The 20,823-nt window shown below is 46.7% G+C and overlaps 1 protein-coding gene across 1 annotated transcript in view; it reads left to right on the top strand.

Moving 5' to 3' along the window:
• Positions 1-1,663: 1,663 nt before the first annotated feature.
• Positions 1,664-20,823, top strand: part of SUGP1 (SURP and G-patch domain containing 1) — a 38,656-nt gene continuing 19,496 nt past the window's right edge. Inside the window, 4 exon segments of the mRNA XM_081312925.1 lie at positions 1,664-1,721; positions 8,122-8,293; positions 12,280-12,377; positions 18,024-18,248. Of these exon segments, the coding sequence (XP_081169051.1) occupies positions 1,697-1,721; positions 8,122-8,293; positions 12,280-12,377; positions 18,024-18,248 (520 nt within the window). The 5' untranslated portion in view covers positions 1,664-1,696.

The following is a 20,823-nucleotide window of genomic DNA, read 5'->3' as shown; positions in this document are numbered from 1 at the left end:
TGGCTTGGCCTCCGTAAGGACCGGGAGGCAACGGGAGGTCGCTGCGAGGCGGAATTGAGAGACTCGCTGCGTCTGCGCAGCCTTCGCAATGCTTGACGGGAAAGCGAGTCCTGGAAACAGTGGTGGCTTATTTCACCTCCACCCCCCCCATCCCCATCCCCATCCCGTTTGGAGAGACCGAGTTGGGAGACAAAGAATCCTTCTCTCCGGGGAAATCTTCATCCCCATTTCTCCTTCCCAGGTCAGGAAACAGATCCTCCCCTTTCTAGATCTCTGTTTTACCGTTGGAAAAATAAGTACACCTTGCACCCCCATGGGATTGCCTGTCCATTTCCATCCACTTCACCGGTCCAAAAGCGTGTTGCAGATTTAAGGCTGTTAATAAAAATAAAAAGTGCATAGCTTATTTTTACAACCTTAGCAAATAATGAAGAGAGCGTTCACTCATTCGCTTTATAATGCTTAAAGCCTTGGATCTTTGATTCTCATGGTTATGAAGAGTGATGTTTTTGATCGTAGAAGTCATTTCGAAAGCGGCCAGCTGAAGGGTGTGACATAGAAGTCATTACTGCTAAGCTTGTAAGCCGCCCTGAGTCTTCGGAGAAGGGCGGGATATAAATGTAATAAAAATAAAAAATAAAATAAATTTATTAATAATGGCCTGTAACCCCTTTTGTATCATGAGAAATATAGTTCGTCAAACTCAGAACAGCCGAAGGGAAGTTTTGCGGCCGGTTATCAAGTCTCGTGAGAATTACTCGATTTGTCCCCTCTTGCCGGTGCCACAGAGCGCCTGACGGGTATTTGACAGAATAGAGCTGGCAGGGACCTGGGAGGTCTTCTAGTCCAGCCCCCATCTTAAGCAGGGGACCCTGGCCAATACCAATTCAGACAAGTGGCTGTTCAGTATCTTCTTAAAAGCCTCCAGTGATGGAGCGCCCACAACGTCTGAAGGCAAGCCACTGATTAATTGTCCTCACTGTTACCGGTGGGAAGCCTCTCCTCAATTCCAGGTTGCTTCCCTCCTTGATTAGTTTCCATCCATTCTTTCTTTTTCTTGCCCTCTGGTGCAGGATAGACACCTGGACAAAACAAAACTCGAAATTTGGATGTAACGGTAGCATTATATAGGAGCCTTGGTGGCGCAGTGGGCTAATGCCTCCTTAAGTAACACCAGCTGCCTGCAATTAGTGCAGGTTCGAGTCCCACCAGGCTCAAGGTTGACTCAGCCTTCCATCCTTCCGAGGTAGGTAAAATGAGGACCCAGATTGTTGGGGCCAATAAGCTGACTTTGTAATAATGCCGCTTGGGAGGGGTGTGAAAGCCCTAATAAGCAGGCATATACATAGAATGAAGGCTATTGCTAAGCACATTGGTTTGTGCTTAAATTGTAAGCCGCCCTGAGTCTTCGGAGAAGGGCGGGATATAAATGGGATTAAAATTAAATTAAATTAAATTAATAGTCTCCCCAGAGACTCTCAAAAACTCCCCCCCCCCGAAATCCAGCCTCTGCAGGTCTACGAAACTACAATACCCGGCATGCTTTTTTCCTCGCGTGACTGTCGCGCGTCGGCTCCTCCTCCTCCTCCTCCTCCTCTCCCACAATGCAACGCGCCGCCCTGCCTCTCGGCCCATCCGGGTGAGTGCCCGCCCGCAGTGCATTGTGGGAGAAGCGACAGGAGGGCCGCCTGCAGCCATGGAGAGCAGCAAGGATGCGCCAGGTGAGTTTCGCCCCTCAGGTGGAGCGCCGCTTCCCCTCCCCCCTCCCGTCGCCGGGAAGGGTTTCCGCTCCCCTTCCCCCTCCCCGCTCTTTCAAAATGCGTGCAGACGACGCCGGTTGTGGTTTCCTTGCTACGCTTTGTAGGCCTTTGGCCTGCTTAGGAACGGTTGCGAGGGAGCATCATCCCCGTCTGAATGCTTTCCAGGTGTGTGCCGGACTACAGTTCCCATCGGGCAGGCAGGCTCGCGATGACCAGTGTGTGTGTGTGTGTGGGGGGGGGTGTTCTCCGTCTTCCTTTGTCCGTTTTCCGCCGTGTGGTCGTTTTCTGCCCTGCCGTTTTTGTGTGTGCTAATATGCTGGTTTCTCTCCTCCCCCCCCTCCCGCCCGGATATCATTGTAAGGTTGGAGGAGCTGCTGAAGAGAGCAAATGAAAAAGACCTAGGAATTGGAGCAGCTTCACTGTGGGAATTATTTATAGCGTTTTGGTTCGAGAGGGCAGGAGAGAAAGTCAGGGAGGAGGACATGATGGTTAATGTATCAGGTGGTGAATGTGGTGGGTAACCATGGCTATTGTATAGGGAACGGTTGCTGGAATTGGGTATGTGTAGTTTAACGAAAAGGGACGCGGTGGCTCAGTGGGTTAGGACGCTGAGCTTGTCGATCAGATGGTTGGCAGTTTGGCAGGTCGAAACCCGAGTGCCGTGTAACAGAGTGAGCGCCTGTTACTCGTCCCAGCTTCTGCCAACCTAGCAGTTCGAAAGCACATAAAAATGGAAGTAGAAAAATAGGGACCACTCCGGTGGGAAGGTAACAGCGTTCCGTGCGCCTTTGGCGTCTAGTCATGCCGGCCACATGACCACGGAGACGTCCTCGGACAAGCGCTGGCTCTTCGGCTTTGAAACGGAGATGAGCACCGGCCCCTAGAGTCGGAAACGACTAGCACGCATGTGCGGGGGAACCTTTACCTTTATTTATTTATTTTATTTATTTTTATTACATTTATATCCCGCCTTTAACGAAGAGAAGGGTGAGGGGGGACATGATAGCAGTGTTCCAATATCTCAGGGGCTGCCACAAAGAAGAGGGAGTCAAGCTATTCTCCAAAGCACCTGAAAGCAGGACAAGAAGCAACAGATGGAAACTAGTCAAGGAGAGAAGCAACCTAGAACTCAGGAGAAACTCCCTGACAGTTAGAACAATTAACCAGTGGAACAACCTGCCTCCAGAGGTGGTGAATGCTCCAACACTGGAGGTTTTTAAGAAGAGACTGGACAGCCATTTGCCTGAAATGGTATAAGGTTTCCTGCCTGAGCAGGGGGTTGGACTAGATGACCTCCAAGGTCCCTTCCAACTTTCTTATTATTATTATTATAGTATTCAAACAGTACAATTCCATAACAGCGTCTTGTTGGCCAGAGCTGGAACAGATCATTAATCAAATGATGCAAAAAAAAAAAAGACTAGGAATTCCCTGGTGGAGAATGAATTAATTTAAAAAAAAATGATACGTGCAGAGATGGATAGACTAACCTTGGAAATTAAAGACAAGGATGAAATAGAGTATTACGAAGTTTGGGATAAGATGTATTATTCGTTAGACTCGAGAAGAAAAACTCAGAACAAAGAAAGCTTGTCTAGAAGAGAGAAAGTGTAGATTTTCAACCCCAAACTGAGTGTAAGATAGAGATCAGAAAGAATACGAAATAAAAATGGAAATGGAAGTTATGTTGTTGTTGTTGTTAGCTGCGAAGTCGTGTCCGACCCATCGCGACCCTATGGACAACATTCCTCCAGGCCTTCCTGTCCTCCGCCATCTTCTGGAGTCCATTCAAGCTCACGCCCACTGCTTCAGTGACTCCATCCAGCCACCTCATTCTCTGTCGTCCCCTTCTTCTATTGCCCTCGATCTTTCCCAGCATTAGGCTCTTCTCCAGTGAGTCCTTCCTTCTCATTAGGTGGCCAAAGTACTTGAGTTTTAGCTTCAGGATCTGGCCTTCTAAAGAGCAGTCATGATTGATCTCCTCTAGGACTGACCGGTTTGATCGCCTTGCAGTCCAAGGGACTCGCAGGAGTCTTCTCCAGCACCATAGTTCAAAGGCCTCAATTCTTTGGCGCTCAGCCTTTCTTATGGTCCAACTTTCACTGCCATACATTGCAACTGGGAAGACCATAGCCTTGACTATACGCACTTTTGTTGACAGGGTGATGTCTCTGCTTTTTAGTGTGCTGTCTAGATTTGCCATGGCTTTCCTCCCCAGGAGCAAGCGTCTTTTAATTTCTTGGCTACAGTCCCCATCTGCAGTGATCTTGGAGCCCAGGAAAACAAAATCTGTCACTACCTCCATTTCTTCCCCATCTATTTGCCAGGAATTGAGAGGGCCAGTTGCCATGATCTTGGTTTTCTTAATGTTAAGTTTCAACCCAACTTTTGCACTCTCCTTCTTCACCCACAACAAGAGGCTCTTTAGTTCTTCTTCACTTTCTGCCCTTAGAGTGGTATCATCTGCGTATCTTAGGTTGTTGATATTTCTTCCGGCAATCTTAATTCCAACTTTTGATTCATCTAGCCCTGCCTTTCTCATGATGTGCTCTGCATATAAGTTAAATAGGCAGGGCGACAGTATACAGCCTTGCCGGACTCCTTTCCCAATTTTGAACCAATCAGTGGTTCCGTGTCCAGTTCTCACTGTTGCTTCTTGACCCGCATATAGGTTTCTCAAGAGACAAATAAGATGGTCTGGTACTCCCATCTCTTTAAGAACTTGCCACAGTTTGTTATGATCCACACAATCAAAGGCTTTAGCATAGTCAATGAAGCAGAAGTAGATGTTTTTCTGGAACTCCCTAGCTTTCTCCATGATCCAGCGTATGTTGGCAATTTGATCTCTAGTTCCTCTGCCTCTTTGAAATCCTGCCTGTACTTCTGGTAGTTCTCGATCCACATACTGCTGAAGTCTAGCTTGTAGGATTTTAAGCATGACTTTACTAGCATGAGAAATGAGTGCAATGGTGCGATAGTTTGAACATTCTTTGGCACTGCCTTTCTTTGGAATTGGAATGTAAACTGATCTTTTCCAATCCTGTGGCCACTGTTGAGTTTTCCAAATTTGCTGGCAAATTGAGTGTAGCACTTTTACTGCACTGTCTTTTAAGATTTTGAATAGCTCAGCTGGAATACTGTCACCTCCACTAGCTTTGTTGTTGCTCAGCTTTTCTAAGGCCCACTTCACCTCACATTCTAGGATGTCTGGCTCGAGGTCAGTGACCACATCATTGTGATTATCTGGGACGTTAAGCTCATTCTTGTATAGTTCTTCTGTGTAATTTTGCCACCTCTTCTTAATCTCTTCTGCCTCTGTTAGGTCCCTGCCATTTTGGTCCTTTATCATGCCCATTTTTGCATTAAACGTTCCCTTCATCTCTCCAATTTTCTTGAAAAGATCTCTGGTCCTCCCTATTCTATTGTTTTCTTCTATTTCTTTGCACTGTTCATTTAAGAAGGCATTCTTATCTCTTCTAGCTATTCTCTGGAATTCTGCATTCAATTGGGCATATCTATGTTTTTCTCCCTTGCCTTTCGCTTCCCTCCTTTCCTCAGCTATTTGCAAAGCTTCCTCAGACAGCCATTTTGCTTTCTTGCATTTCTTTTTCTTTGGGATGGTTTTGGTTGCTACCTGTTGTACAATGTCGCGAACCTCTGTCCATAGTTCTTCAGGCACTCTGTCTATCAGATCTAATTCCTTAAATCTATTTGTCACCTCTACTGTATATTCAACAGGGATATGATTTAATTCATACCTGAGTGGCCTAGTGCTTTTCCCTACTTTCTTCAGTTTAAGCCTAAACTTTGCGAGGAGAAGCTCATGGTCTGAGCCACAGTCAGCTCCTGGTCTTGTTTTTACCGACTGTATAGAGCTTCTCCATCTTTGGCTGCAGAGCATATAGTCAATCTGATTTCTGTGTTGACCGTCTGGTGATGTCCATGTGTAGAGCCGTCTCTTGGGTTGTTGGAAAAGAGTGTTTGCTATGACCATTGTATTCTCTTGACAAAATTCTATCAGCCTGTGCCCTGCTTCATTTTGTACTCCAAGGCCAAACTTGCCTGTTATTCCAGTTATCTTTTGGCTTCCTACTTTAGCATTCCAATCCCCCATGATGATAAGGACATCATTTTTTGGTGTTACTTCTATAAGGTGCTGTAGGGCTTCATAGAACCGGTCAATTTCATCCTCTTCAGCACTGGTGGTTGGGGCATAGACTTGGACTACTGTGATATTGAATGGTTTGCCTTGGATTCGAACTGAGATCATTCTGTCATTTTGAGGATTGTATCCCAGTATTGATTTTCCTACTCTTTTATTGACTATGAAGGCTACTCCATTTCTTCTGAGGGATTCTTGCCCGCAGTAGTATACCTGATGGTCATCTGAATTAAATTCACCCATTCCTGTCCATTTTAGTTCGCTGATACCTAAGATGTCGATGTTCAGTCTTGTCATCTCTTGTTTGACCACGTCCAGCTTTCCTTGATTCATGGATCTTACATTCCAGGTTCCTATGGAGAAAAAATCTTTACAGCATCGGACTTTCCTTTCACCACCAGACATATCCACAGCTGAGCGTCCTTTCGGCTTTGGCCCAGTCGCTTCATTCTTTCTGGCGCTACTAGTACTAGCCCTCTGCTCTTCCCCAGTAGCATATTGGACGCCTTCCGACCTGAGGGGCTCATCTTCCAGCGTCATATCGTTTTGCCTTTTTTTACTGTCCATAGGGTTTTCATGGCAAAGATACTGGAGTGGGTTGCCATTTCCTTCTCCAGTGGATCACGTTTTGTCAGAACTCTCAGCTATGACCTGTCCGTCTTGGGTGGCCCTGCACGGCATAGCTCATAGCTTCATTGAATTACGCAAGCCCCTTCGCCACGACAAGGCAGTAATCCATGAAGGGGAGTTATGTTGTATATAGATGTAAATATGTATGTAAATATATAAATAAACAGTATAAAATGCAATATGTAAATTTTTATTTTTTTTAAAATTTATTTTAATTCCATTTATATCCCGCCCTTCTCCGAAGACTCAGGGCGGCTTACAAGCTTAGCAGTAGCCTTCATTCTATGTATATGCCTGCTTATTAGGGCTTTCACACACACCCCAAGCGGCATTATTACAAAGTCAGCTTATTGCCCCCAACAATCTGGGTCCTCATTTTACCTACCTGGGAAGGATGGAAGGCTGAGTCAACCTTGAGCCTGGTGGGACTCGAACCTGCACTAATTGCAGGCAGCTGGTATAAAAGATCAGTGACTAGGGAGATATATGGTATAGTATGTATGGCAAAATAACAGCCAGAAAAGTCACATTGTGTTCAACCTTTTTAATGAATAAACATTTAAAAACAGGTTTCGGGGGGGGGGGCAAGCGGCATTATTACAAAGTCAGCTTATTGTCCCCAACAATCTGGGTTCTCATTTTACCTACCTCGGAAGGATGGAAGGCTGAGTCAACCTTGAGCCTGGTGGGACTTGAACCTGCACTAATTGCAGGCAGCTGGTGTTACTTAAGGAGGCATTAGCCCACTGCTCCACCAAGGCTCTTGATGAAAGAGGGGTATTAGTGGTACAAGCCACCTACTAAATAATTGTTCATATAGTTGCTGCAGCACAGTGCATGTGAATATAGAAAAGGAATATTCAAATCTTTAGTTGATGGAAAGCTCCTAGTTGACTTGTAACAAATCAAATGAATGCCCCATTTTTCAACAATTGTAAGAATAACATGGCATCTCTGTCATGTTCCACCTATGTTCATTATACTGCTAAGGTAAAGTATGCAGGATCAAGAACAGTTTTTCCCCTGTGAAGAATAGGAAACTTGGTCATTTCTGGCACAAAATAAATTTCTGTCGAAATACTCTGATCAGATCTCAGTTTCTTAGATTTTTAAAAAGACATAAAATATATTTTATTTAGCCTGAAATCCAGTTATTCTTGATTTACCTAAGGGATTTTACATTGACTTTCAGGTTCAGTTGTTCTATAGCAATTTACAATATCGGTATATATGATTGGATGCAGTAAGATTAAAATGCTAATGTAATTGCTGCACAAAAATAACACAATCCAGTAAAAAGCAGCAGATAAAATAAAAACATTATTAGAACATTATTGGCAGATGCAACAACTTAAGGCAGGGAGGTGCTACATTCACACTATAGCACTTTTGGGAGATGGAATCCAAAGTGCTTATTAATCCTTAAATTTTGTGCTCATTACATTTGTAGAAGGTAAGGGAAACTTGTCATTTAGGATCTCTCTTCCTTTGCAGTTATATCTTAGCAAATCCTCAACTGCCAGCCTTGTCTTGCAAAGTGATTCTCTGCTCCCTTTTCTTGCTAACCAGGGAAAGCCAGCCGGTGGTTTGGAGTTGCAATGCCCAAATCGGTGAAGACCAACGTCAACATCCTCCATCAGGAGAAGCTGATTGCTCAGAAGAAGCGGGAAATCGAAGCCAAGTTGGAACGGCAAGCCAAACAGAACCACCTGCCAGCCCAGCAGGCTTCACAGGGGAGCGAGTATGTAGAATTGACTCTTAATTATCATTCTGATATAATTGTAATAGACAGGTGATGGTGCGGTCAGCGACAGAAAAGAATGTGAATTGGTGGAGTTAGGATTGGGATTGGAGTAGGCATGGGGTTGGGAACAACATTGGGGGTTGTCCCCCAATTACATTTTCAAGCTTTAGCAAACAGATTATTGTCTGGGTGCATATCTTCAGTTAACGCTAATTAATATATTAGTAAACGGATGTAATGTATATGCTAAACGATAAACATAAACGGTATCAGTCGATCAATACATATCATTCTCCTTACTAATATATATTCAAAATAACATATCACATTCATTTCTTGCTAGTTTGTTTTCCTAGCCATTGGTAAAATTTATCCCATGTTTTAAAATAAATCTTTCTCTTTAATCTCTAAGGTTGTTGTTGTTAGTTGCGAAGTCGTGTCCGACCCATCGCGACCCTATGGACAATGTTCCTCCAGGCCTTCCTGTCCTCTACCATCTTCTGGAGTCCATCTAGGCTCACACCTACTGCTTCAGTGACTCCATCCAGCCACCTCATTCTCTGTCGTCCCCTTCTTCTATTGCCCTCAATCTTTCCCAGCATTAGGCTCTTCTCCAGTGAGTCCTTCCTTCTCATTAGGTGGCCAAAGTATTTGAGTTTTAGCTTCAGGATCTGGCCTTCTAAAGAGCAGTCAGGGTTGATCTCCTCTAGGACTGACCGGTTTGATCGCCTTGCAGTCCAAGGGACTCGCAGGAGTCTTCTCCAGCACCATAGTTCAAAGGCCTCAATTCTTTGGCGCTCAGCCTTTCTGATGGTCCAACTTTCACTGCCATACATTGCAACTGGGAAGACCATAGCCTTGACTATACGCACTTTTGTTGGCAGGGTGATGTCTCTGCTTTTTAGTGTGCTGTCTATATTTGCCATGGCTTTCCTCCCGAGGAGCAAGCGTCTTTTAATTTCTTGGCTACAGTCCCCATCTGCAGTGATCTTGGAGCCCAGGAAAATAAAATCTGTCACTACCTCCATTTCTTCCCCATCTATTTGCCAGGAGTTGAGAGGGCCGGATGCCATGATCTTGGTTTTCTTAATGTTTAGTTTCAACCCAAGTTTTGCACTCTCCTTCTTCACCTGCAACAAGAGGCTCTTTAGTTCTTCTTCACTTTCTGCCATTAGAGTGGTATCATCTGCATATCTTAGGTTGTTGATGTTTCTTCCGGCAATCTTAATTCCAACTTTTGATTCATCTAGCCCTGCCTTTCTCATGATGTGCTCTGCATATAAGTTAAATAGGCAAGGCGACAGTATACAGCCTTGCCGGACTCCTTTCCCAATTTTGAACCAATCAGTGGTTCCGTGTCCAGTTCTCACTGTTGCTTCTTGGCCCGCATATAGATTTCTCAAGAGACAAATAAGATGGTCTGGTATGCCCATCTCTTTAAGGACTTGCCAGAGTTTGTTATGATCCACACAATCAAAGGCTTTAGCATAGTCAATGAAGCAGAAGTAGATGTTTTTCTGGAACTCTCTAGCTTTCTCCATGATCCAGCGTATGTTAGCAATTTGATCTCTAGTTCCTCTGCCTCTTCGAAATCCTGCCTGTACTTCTGGTAGTTCTCGATCCACATACTGCTGGAGTCTAGCTTGTAGAATTTTAAGCATAACTTTACTAGCATGAGAAATGAGTGCAATGGTGCGATAGTTTGAACATTCTTTGGCACTGCCTTTCTTTGGAATTGGAATGTAAACTGATCTTTTCCAATCCTGTGGCCACTGTTGAGTTTTCCAAATTTGCTGGCAAATTGAGTGTAGCACTTTTACTGCATCGTCTTTTAAGATTTTGAATAGCTCAGCTGGAATACTGTCACCTCCACTAGCTTTGTTGTTGCTCAGCTTTTCTAAGGCCCACTTCACTTCACATTCTAGGATGTCTGGCTTGAGGTCAGTGACCACCTCATTGTGATTATCAGGGACGTTAAGCTCATTCTTGTATAGTTCTTCTGTGTAATTTTGCCACCTCTTCTTAATCTCTTCTGCCTCTGTTAGGTCCCTGCCATTTTGGTCCTTTATCATGCCCATTTTTGCATGAAACGTTCCTTTCATCTCTCCAATTTTCTTGAAAAGATCTCTGGTCCTCCCTATTCTATTGTTTTCTTCTATTTCTTTGCATTGTTCATTTAAGAAGGCATTCTTATCTCTTCTAGCTATTCTTTGGAATTCTGCATTTAATTGGGCGTATCTTTCTTTTTCTCCCTTGCCTTTCACTTCCCTCCTTTCCTCAGCTATTTGCAAAGCTTCCTCAGACAGCCATTTTGCTTTCTTGCATTTCTTTTTCTTTGGGATGGTTTTGGTTGCTACCTGTTGTACAATGTTGCGAACCTCTGTCCATAGTTCTTCAGGCACTCTGTCTATCAGATCTAATTCCTTAAATCTATTTGTCACCTCTACTGTATATTCAACAGGGATATGATTTTCTCTAAGGTTAATCTATCCATTTCTGCACACGCTAAAATTTTCTTCATTAAAATCTCTCCAGTTGGTAGGTTTTCATTTTCCCAGTATTGGGTAAATGCTATTCTCGCTGCTATCAATACTTGCAATATTAGATATTCATTCTCCTTCTCATACTTAGTTCACTAATATTGCTAACAGAAACAGTTCTGGTTTAAGTTCTATCTGTATTTTAGTCATCTTTTTCAGCCATGTATGTATCTTAAGCCAGAACTTTCCCGATCCTAACCCCACTCTGAACCTTAATCCCTACCCTGGTTCTACCGCTTCCCCAACCTTATAAAATTCAATAAAAACTTTTATATATATAAAAAAAAGAATGTGAATTGGTGATGGAAGAGTTGTGTATTGGTAATTGCTTAGCCTTGGTAGGATTAGTAAAAGGGCCCGAGAGGATAAGGTGGTGAGAAAGAAACTTTTCTATAACATTGGAGAATTTTTGCGAGGCAGAACAATAACTAGCCTATGCGGATGAGCCCTCAGATTATATAGAGACTGTCTCCTGTTTCCCATAGGCTGAGTTTGCACAACGTGCCAAATGGTGGTTTATTGATTTAACTCAATTGCAAGAGCCATAAACCAATCAGCCACATTTTGGCTTAGCATGTTATGCTAATCTAGTAACTAACAAGTCAGCCCTTTCCTCAGGTGAGAGTGACTGAACTATTAGCTGGGAAAGAAAAGATATCAGTGACACATTCCATCCATCCATCCATCCATCCATCCATCCATCCATCCATCCATCCATCCATCCATCCAAGAAACTGCCCATCTCCCTCACTGCGCAACTCTGAGCAGTGTGACAAAGATGTTTATAATATTAACAAGTTTATTTATTACACGTTTATGCCACCCATCTCCCCTGTAAGGTGACTCTGGGCAGCTTACAAGTTATCAAACAGGGAGATAAATAATTAAAACCTTAAGACATTAAAATTACACAGATTAAGATTTTAAAAACGATACTGGAAAAGTTAAAAGGTGTGGGGAGGGCCTGCAACACACTAACCAGCCCTATAGCTGCTTGCTGTTTGTCTGCCAACTCCCTGGGGAGAGAATGTTCTATAGGGTGGAGGAACAGCAGAGAAGGAGACTGGACAGCCATTTGCTGGAAATGGTGTAGGATTTCCTGCCTGAGCAGGGGGTTGGATTAGATGACCTCCAAGGTCCCTTCCAACATGATGATGATGACAGCCCCACCAGCGAAAATTCTTTAGCTGATGGGTCCCGCAACATATCTTCGATGGCTGTCCATGTAGGATAGGCTGAAGTCATGGGGTAAAGAGTTCCATAGGTAACCTATAGGAGCATGGTATCCTGAGCTCATGCCACATAGGCCTTTAAAAGTCATAACCAACACCTCCAACACTTTCCCAATACTGGAAGATGGAGTGGATGGGCTTATAGAGAAACATAAATAAATCCCAATACTGTGTTGCAACTTTTGATATCCTTTCTCACCTTCTCTTTAAGTGACGATAGCGGTGATGGCGAAAGTGGTGTTTCCAACAAATTTGCTAATGATGGCAGCTTCCTCCAGCAGTTCCTGAAGCTACAGAAGGAAAAACAAGGTAGTGGCAAGGGGTTTTCTTTTGTTCTGCCACACTAACACTTTGTTGTGATTCAGGGTCAGCCTGTGGGTTCGGCAGCTGGGTCGGATGACTCGGATGACTCAGACGAGGGGGAGGAGGGGGGTGTTGAAGAAGAACTTGCTGATGATGGCTTGGAGGCTCCGCAGAGCCCCCAGCCAGGCCCCTCTTACTTGGTGGAGACCCAGCTGTGCGAGCCCGACAGTGTGGATGAAGATGACCCACAGCTGGCCCTGTTCAAGGACGCCCGACGCAGGAGGCAGTCAAGTAGGAGCAAGCAGAGAAAGGCTGTGGGACTTCTCGGAAGGAGGCAAAGAGAGGCCACGCCCTGAACTCTTATAAAGGCAGTGTCTGGGGGAGGGCTGGTTTGCTGAAAGCAACCGCTCCGATAGAGGATCAAAGCTCCGGTATCTTGTTTCATGTTTTGTTTGTTTGTGTAATAAATTTGGCAGACGTTTTCCAGCCTCTGCCGTTTGTACAGGGGTTGCCTTTCTGCAAGGCCGGTAGCAGGCTGGTACAGAACAGTTTGCTTTCAGCCTCCCACCCCTTACTAATATTATGGAGCAGCTACGTGCCGAGAATGCCCAGCTCACCCAGCAACTCACTTTGCTGGCAGCTCAGGTGGCTCAACTGCAAGCTCAGGTTCATGCTGCTCCCCCACCCAGGAGAAAATGCCAAGTTGCAATGCCGGATAAATTTACAGGTACTCCAGAACTGTTTCCTGCTTTCCTGGGACAATGCCAGCTCTTTATCAGCGTGAGAGCAGCTGATTTCCCCACTGACCGGGATAAGGTGGGGTTTGTGTTAAGCCTTCTTTCGGGTGATGCAGCTCGTTGGGGCACGCCTCTGCTGGCTCAACCTAGCCCATTGTTGGACAACTTTGTGGGGTTTTGTGATCATATGCGTCTGATGTATGAGGACCCTATTAAGACGCAGGCTGCCACTCGACGCCTGAAAGCTCTGAGGCAGGGTCAACGCCCCCTACAAGGCTATATCAGCGATTTCCGGCTGCTTAGCCAGGATTCTGCCTGGAATGAGGCTGCGCTCGTGGATGCCTTCCAGGATGGATTGTCGGAGGAGATGTTGGATGAGCTGGCCCGTGTGGATATTCCCTCAGACCTGAATGGGCTGATCCATCTCTGCCTGCGGATCGATGCTCGGTTGCAACAGCGAAGGAGTCGCCGTGCCACCCCACAGACCCCTGCCGCCCCTGTTGTGCGTGAGCCCCCAGTTCAAAGGGAGGAGCCAATGGAGCTGGGTGCCGCCAGGTCTCGTCTATCGGTGACTGAAATGAACAGACGACGATCGGGGGGGTTGTGTTTTTACTGTGGGGACCCTGGACATTTGGCTGCTTTTTGCCCAAAGAAGCGTCAGCGGGCATCAATGACCGAGCCTGCCCCGAGAAAGTCCCCTACTTTGCTGTCGGGAAACGCCCCGATCCCGATCTAGACGGTGTGATAGATCGGGCGTCCCACAACAACACTGAGCAACGTCTTTCCGATGCTGCCTGTGGACCTCCACGGCATTTGATTTTGGAGGCACGTCTGATCCTTCCTGGCAAGCCAGAGGGGATTCCAGTCCATGCCTTAATTGACTCTGGGGCCACCACAAACTTTATGGACTCAGCATTTGTGGCCAAATGGGCTGTTCCCCAGTGCCCGGTGGATCCGCCCATGTTAGTAGAGACTATCGATGGTCGAGTGCTCCTGTCTGGGCCTATTACGGCCGCCACGCAACCATTATGTATGGCCATCAGTTCCCATGTGGAGGCCATCCAGTTCTATATCACCTCAGATCTGCACTTCCCCGTGGTCTTGGGACTGGCGTGGCTCCGGGCGCATGACCCACAGATCTATTGGTCACAGAACTTGGTCACCTTCCCAAGCTTGCAGTGCGTGGACCACTCTCGCCATATCTGTGCCGGCCAGGTGGAGGGTTCCCCAGGGGTTTCCTTGCCTCCCGAACTGTCCGACTTTGCTGATGTGTTCAGCGAGTCAGAGGCGGATCAATTACCCCCGCACAGGCCCTATGACTGCCCCATTGATTTAGTCCCTGATGCGCCTCTCCCAGTGGGGCGTTTGTATTCCATGTCGGAGCCCGAGTTGGCTGCATTGCGGGACTTTCTGGAGAAGAATTTGGCTCGCGGTTTCATCCGGCCCTCGTCCTCGCCAGTGTCTGCACCCGTGCTCTTCGTCAAAAAGAAGTCGGGCGAATTACGGCTTTGCTGCGATTACCGGAAACTCAACGCCATCACGGTGCGCAACCGTTACCCGCTGCCCCTCATCCCCAAACTCTTGGACCGACTCCGGGAGGCTAAGATCTTCACGAAACTGGACCTGCGTGGAGCTTACAACCTCGTCAGGGTTCGGCCGGGTGATGAGTGGAAGACGGCGTTTGGTACTCGCTATGGACATTTTGAGTACACGGTGATGCCGTTTGGCCTGACCAATGCCCCCGCTGTGTTTCAGCATTTCATGAATGACATTTTCCGGGATTTGTTGGACCAGTTTGTCGTGATCTATTTGGACGACATCCTGATCTACTCCCCGTCGCGTGAGGTGCACCATCAGCATCTCCATCAGGTCCTGCAGCGACTCCGAGAACATCGGCTGTTTGCCAAGTTGGAGAAGTGCCAGTTCTACCGGGTGACCATCGATTTCCTGGGTCACCGCATTTCTCCTGAGGGCATCGCCATGGAGCCGAGTAAGGTTGAGTCTTTGCAGAGTTGGCAACCCCCGCGTCGCGTGAAGGATGTTCAGCGACTTCTTGGATTTGCCAACTATTACCGAACTTTCATCCCTGGGTTTGCTGCCTTGACAGCCCCCCTCACCCGGCTCCTGCAGAAGAAGACTCGGTTCCAGTGGAACGCACCAGAACAACAGGCTTTCCAGTCTTTGAAGGAAGCCTTCATGAAGGAGCCCATTTTGAAGCATCCTGACCCGCAACGGCTGTTTGTCGTGGAGGCGGACGCCTCCGACATTGCCATTGGGGCAGTGTTACTCCAGGCAACGACGCCCAGCGGTACCCTTTTCCCTTGCGCATATCACTCACGAAAACTGAACCCTTCGGAGCGCAATTATACAATCTGGGAGATGGAGCTGCTGGCCATCAAAGCGGCGTTCGAGGCCTGGAGGCATCATCTGGAGGGAGCGCGGCATCAAATCGAGGTCCGGACGGACCATAAGAATCTGGAAAGCCTGCAGACCGCTCGGAATTTGAACCAACGCCAGATCCGGTGGTCTCTTTTCTTTGCGAGGTTTGACTTCCGGGTTCGGTACATACCAAGCGGGCACAATCAAAGAGCGGATGCTCTGTCCAGGAAGCCCGAATATTCCCGAGTGGAAGACAAGCTTCTGCCCAGGACAGTGATCCCCGTCGAGTCTTTTGCTGCGGTGCGGGAGCCGGTTGATATACGGGCTCGGATCCGGGAGGCACAGCAGCAGGAGGTGTGGGTGGCTCAGCGGAAGGAGGAGGTGGGGCCAGATTCTCCTTGGACAGTCACGGATGGACTTTTGTATTATCGTGACCGGCTCTATGTTCCGGGAGGGCCACTCAGGGGACTCATCCTCAGCCAGTGTCACGATAACCCGGCAGCGGGGCATTTTGGCCTGTTCAAGACCCTGAACCTGGTCTCCCGTACCTTCTGGTGCCCCCGAGTCCGACACGACGTCCAGTCCTATGTCACCTCCTGCATCCCATGCAGGCAGGCCAAGTCAGCAACAGGGGCCCCGCCTGGATTACTGCAGCCCTTGCCAACACCCAAAAGACCCTGGGGGGCTGTGTCCATGGACTTTCTGACGGATTTACCCCCATCCTCTGGTTTCACGACAGTGTTTGTGGTGGTGGACATGCTGACCAAGATGGCGCACTTCATCCCCTGTCGCGGCTTACCGTCAGCCCGCGCCACTAGTCGTATGTTCATTCAGCAGGTGTATCGGCTGCACGGCCTCCCTGATAGAGTCGTCTCCGATAGGGGGGCCCAGTTTACAGCCCGCTTCTGGCAGGAGTTGATGCATGCGTTGGATATCAAGATTTGCCTCTCGTCCGCGCATCATCCTCAAACTGACGGGGGAACCGAGAAGGTCATCGGTATCCTGGAACAATATCTGCGCTGCTACGTCAATCTGCAGCAGAACAATTGGGTGGACTATCTGGCCATAGCTGAGTTTGCATTTAACAATTCGCAGCACACCTCCACACAGATGACACCGTTCTTGGCCAATGTGGGTTATCACCCCCGGTTTTTCCCCCTTTCTCCCGTGGACTCACCGGAGCCGGCAGCGAACGACTTCATGGCAGAGTTACAGGCGATCCATCGATTGGTGCGACGTCAGTTGGAGAAGGCCAAGGCCGATTACAAAAGGTTTGCTGATCGGTCAAGATGGGATACGCCTCCACTATCGGTGGGGGATCGGGTCTGGTTGTCCACCAGGAACCTACCGTCAACACGGCCGGTGAGAAAGTTAGAGCCGAGGTTGCCTACCCCTGGATTATGGTATCGTGCTCTGGAAAGAGGTCCTAAAGCATCATCTGTGTGTGTGGCTAAAAAGGCCAATTCGAGAGTGGCAGTCCCTTCCACATATTCCACATATTTCCAATATGCCTAAAATAAAACTTAAGTTTCACACTTATTTGGGAAGTTAACCGTTGGGGAGATGGATATGCGTACTCATGACTTCTGTCTCCAGTGTGGAAAATGAAGAGGGAAAGATTTGCTGCTAATGCTTTCCTGCTGCTAAGCAAGTTGGAAGTAGAGTGCAGGCAGAGAGGTAGGTGGGTATGTATTAAATTTCTACACTGCCCATCTCACCCAAGCGACACTGGGCAGCTACAAAACTGATGGCATCGAATGGGGATTTACAACTGGTCCTCAAAAGTTCCAGCCGTCGCAGCATCCCTGCAGTCAACGTGATTGTGATTTCCACTGTTCCCTGTTGGTTTCCCACCAGCAAAGTCAATGGGAAAGCCAGCAGGAAGTCAGAAATGGTGGTCACATGACATCCTTGCTCAAAGACCCATGCAGGCCTTGCACAACAGCCACCAGGATTGTAGGAACTGCAGTTGCTGAGCAGTGTGGTCACATAGCGCTGCACTTTACAAACGCATCACTTCACGACAGCAATTCCAGTCCTGATCACCATTGTACAATGCTGTTTTATGCCACCTTTTATTTATTCAGAGCCCTTTGTGTGTTTCTTTCAAGCAAAAAAAGGAACAGATTGATACGGCCCTATCAGAGGTGATGATAACCACCAATCCATTTAGATTTAGAAGTGGATTGGACAAAGCAGAGAAAGAGGATGAATCTTGTCCACATTGGTAAATTTGAGGAATACCTTTTGTTGAGCACTACTACATGACTCCAGATTTTGAGCTTGACAGGGTTTTTTTTGGGGGGGGGGCTGATCCAGCAGGGTCATCTTGTTCTCTAAGGAATGCCCCAATCTTTCCATCTTGTAAATGTGTGGGATGGAAGGTGACTAAAATTACTTGGCTATGGCATCCTTGAGAGATCTGAGCAGGGATCTGAAGTAGCTTATTCTCCTAATGCTGTACCACATCAATCTTTCCATCTCTTCTCCTTCCCTTCCCCCCCCCACCCCCGGGGCCAACCCTTCAATTGTACAGGTGCTTCTTCCAGTTCCACAGAAACATCCCGTCCTCCCCCTGCAAGTACAGTGAAGAAACCCACCTTGACTGGCAAGCGTCCCAATCTTAGCGTGACCAGCATGTTGAATCAAGTCAAAAACTACACGCATTCCAAACAGACACCGGTAACGAATCGCCTGAGTGTTTTCCAGTCGCCAGATGACGAGGAAGAAGAGGATTATGAGCAATGGCTGGAAATCAAAAGTAAGTTTCTTGGTGGGATGTCATCCATTTCTCTGTGATGCCATCTGTGATCACGGAACCCCTAAACATGCGAGGCTTCTGCCCTGAATTACCTTAGCACTTTGTTTTTGCTTTTGTTTTTTAAAAAAATGGATCAAAGAGAAGATGCTAAAAGAGATGCTAAAAAAAATATGGATCGAAGAGAAGATGCTTACGTGTTTAAGAAAAAAAAAGACCTGTGTTTTGTTTACGAGCTAAAAACATTTGCTCAAGTGCTGAGCAAGATGTATGCATTAGCATCCTGCTAGGGCAGTTTTGTGGGAAAGAGAGCAGAGAGAAAAAGGGAGTGAAATTTTAAAAAGTGGAATGATTTCACTGTGATTCGGTAACCAAGTCAAAAGACAGCTGTAGGCTAAAAGGTCCTGTACTCAAATCACTGAATATATTTGCACAACATATTATTATTATTATTATTTATTGAATTTCTATACCGCCCTTCTCCCAAAGGACTCAGGGCGGTGTACAGGGCAATAAAATACAATGTACAAAAGTTAAAAGTAAAATTAAATTAATTTAGCCCTAACAATAAATAGTTAAAAATAAACCCAAACCCTTAGTCCAGGCCGGCCTGTTCAAACAACCAGGTCTTCAGATCACGGCGGAAAGAGCGAAGGTCGGGAGCCATCCGGAGCTCAACAGGCAATTGATTCCAAAGGGCTGGCGCACCCACAGAGAATGCTCTCCCCCTGGGGGCTGCCAGCCGGCACTCCCTGACCAATGGCATCCTGAGGCCCTCTCTGTGGGAGCGCACAGGATGAAGGGAAGTTGACGCTAGCAGCAGGTGCTCCTGTAAGTAATCCGGACCCATGCCATTTAGGGCTTTATAGGTCATCACCAGCACCTTGAATCTCACCCGGAGGGCAACTGGAAGCCAATGCAGCTCGCAGAGAAGAGGTGTTACAGGGGAGTATCGGGAAACCCCCATCACAACTTGCGCAGCCGCATTCTGCACCAGTTGAAGCCTCCGAGTGGTCCTCAAGGGCAGCCCCATGTAGAGAGCATTGCAGTAGTCTATCTGAGAGGTCACGAGCGCATGGGTGACTGTACGCAGGGCATCCCGGTCCAGATAGGGCCGCAACTGGTGCACCAGGCGAACCTGGGCAAAAGCCCCCCTGGCCTCAGCTCCTACGTGGTCTTCCAGACTGAGCTGTGAGTCAAGGAGGATACCCAAGTTGCGAGCCCTATCTGCGGGGGGTAACACCTCACCCCCCATAATTAAAGATGGAATGAACTGAATTTCCCGAGATGCCGGTACATACAACCACTCAGTCTTAAGCCGCAGAATTGGTGCAGGACAAAATGACAAATCAGGGCCAGATCTTGTTTAGAATTTCAGTAACACTCTAGAATCTGGATCAATGTTTCTTAGCCTTGGACATTTTAAGAATTTAAGAATTCCCCAGCCAGTATGCATTTTGAGAATTGAAATCCACCCATTTTAAAGTTTGGCCAAGTTTGAGAAACACTGATCTAAATTATATGTTAGGTGGATAAATTTATTTCAGACCATATTTTCAAATCATGGTGAGGGTGCTCCTCCTTAAGTATAATTTAATCCATATCCCTGGTTCAGATATCACACTAGGCTCAACCTCATCGTGGTTAACATGGCATATAAATCAGGCCATTGGCAGGCATTGTGGCAACCTATAGGTTGTGTTTGCCTGCATAGTTACTCAAGGTAAATTCAACCATGGTTTACATTAAGCTAAAACATCTAGGTATGCTTGGCCTGTGCCACATGCTAAAAAAAAATATAGATTAATATGACAGCAGTAACAAACCACTTCCGTATCATTGCTAAGAAAGGATGATTTCTACTTGGTCACAGTGTCTAGCGATAGCAATAAGACTTTACAGCCCTCTCTAAGCGGTTTACAGCAGTGTTTTTCAACCACTGTTCCGCGGCACACTAGTGTGCCGCGAGATGTTGCCTGGTGTGCCGTGGGAAAAATTGAAAAGTAATTATAAAATACTTTCTTTGTGTTTATTTGATTCCTATTCAAGAGAATTACTTTATATATAGTCAATATAGGCACAGAGTTAAATTTTTTAACATTTTCTAATGGTGGAGTGCCTCGTGATTTTTTTCATGAAACAAGTGTGCCTTTGCCCAAAAAAGGTTGAAAAACACTGGTTTACAGAGTCAGCATATTGCCCCCCAAAAATCTGGCTCCTCATTTTACCGACCTTGGAAGGATGGAAGGCTGAGTCAACTTTGAGCCAGTGAGGATCAAACTCCTGGCTGTGGGCAGAGGTAGCCTGTAATACTGCCTTCTAACCACTTCACCGTCACAGCTCCTAGGTCTAGGATAGGGGCAGGCAACCTTGGCTCTTTTATGACTTGTGGACTTCAACTCCCAGAATTCCTGAGCCAGCATGGCTCAGCTTGGAAACCTCTCCCTTTTACCTTAGCATGGCTGGCTCAGGAATTCTGGGAGTTGAAGTCCACGAGTCATAAAAGAGCCAAGGTTGCCTGCCCCTGGCTAGGACAAGTAAAGAGTTATTGTTATTTTTATGATGTACGAATCCAACC

The sequence above is a fragment of the Vipera berus genome (assembly GCF_964194415.1).
Source record: "Vipera berus genome assembly, chromosome: 1".
Classification (NCBI taxonomy): Eukaryota; Metazoa; Chordata; class Lepidosauria; order Squamata; family Viperidae; genus Vipera; species Vipera berus.
The sequence above is the reverse complement of the archived record's forward strand: the minus strand, read 5'-3'. Positions and strand labels throughout refer to the sequence as shown.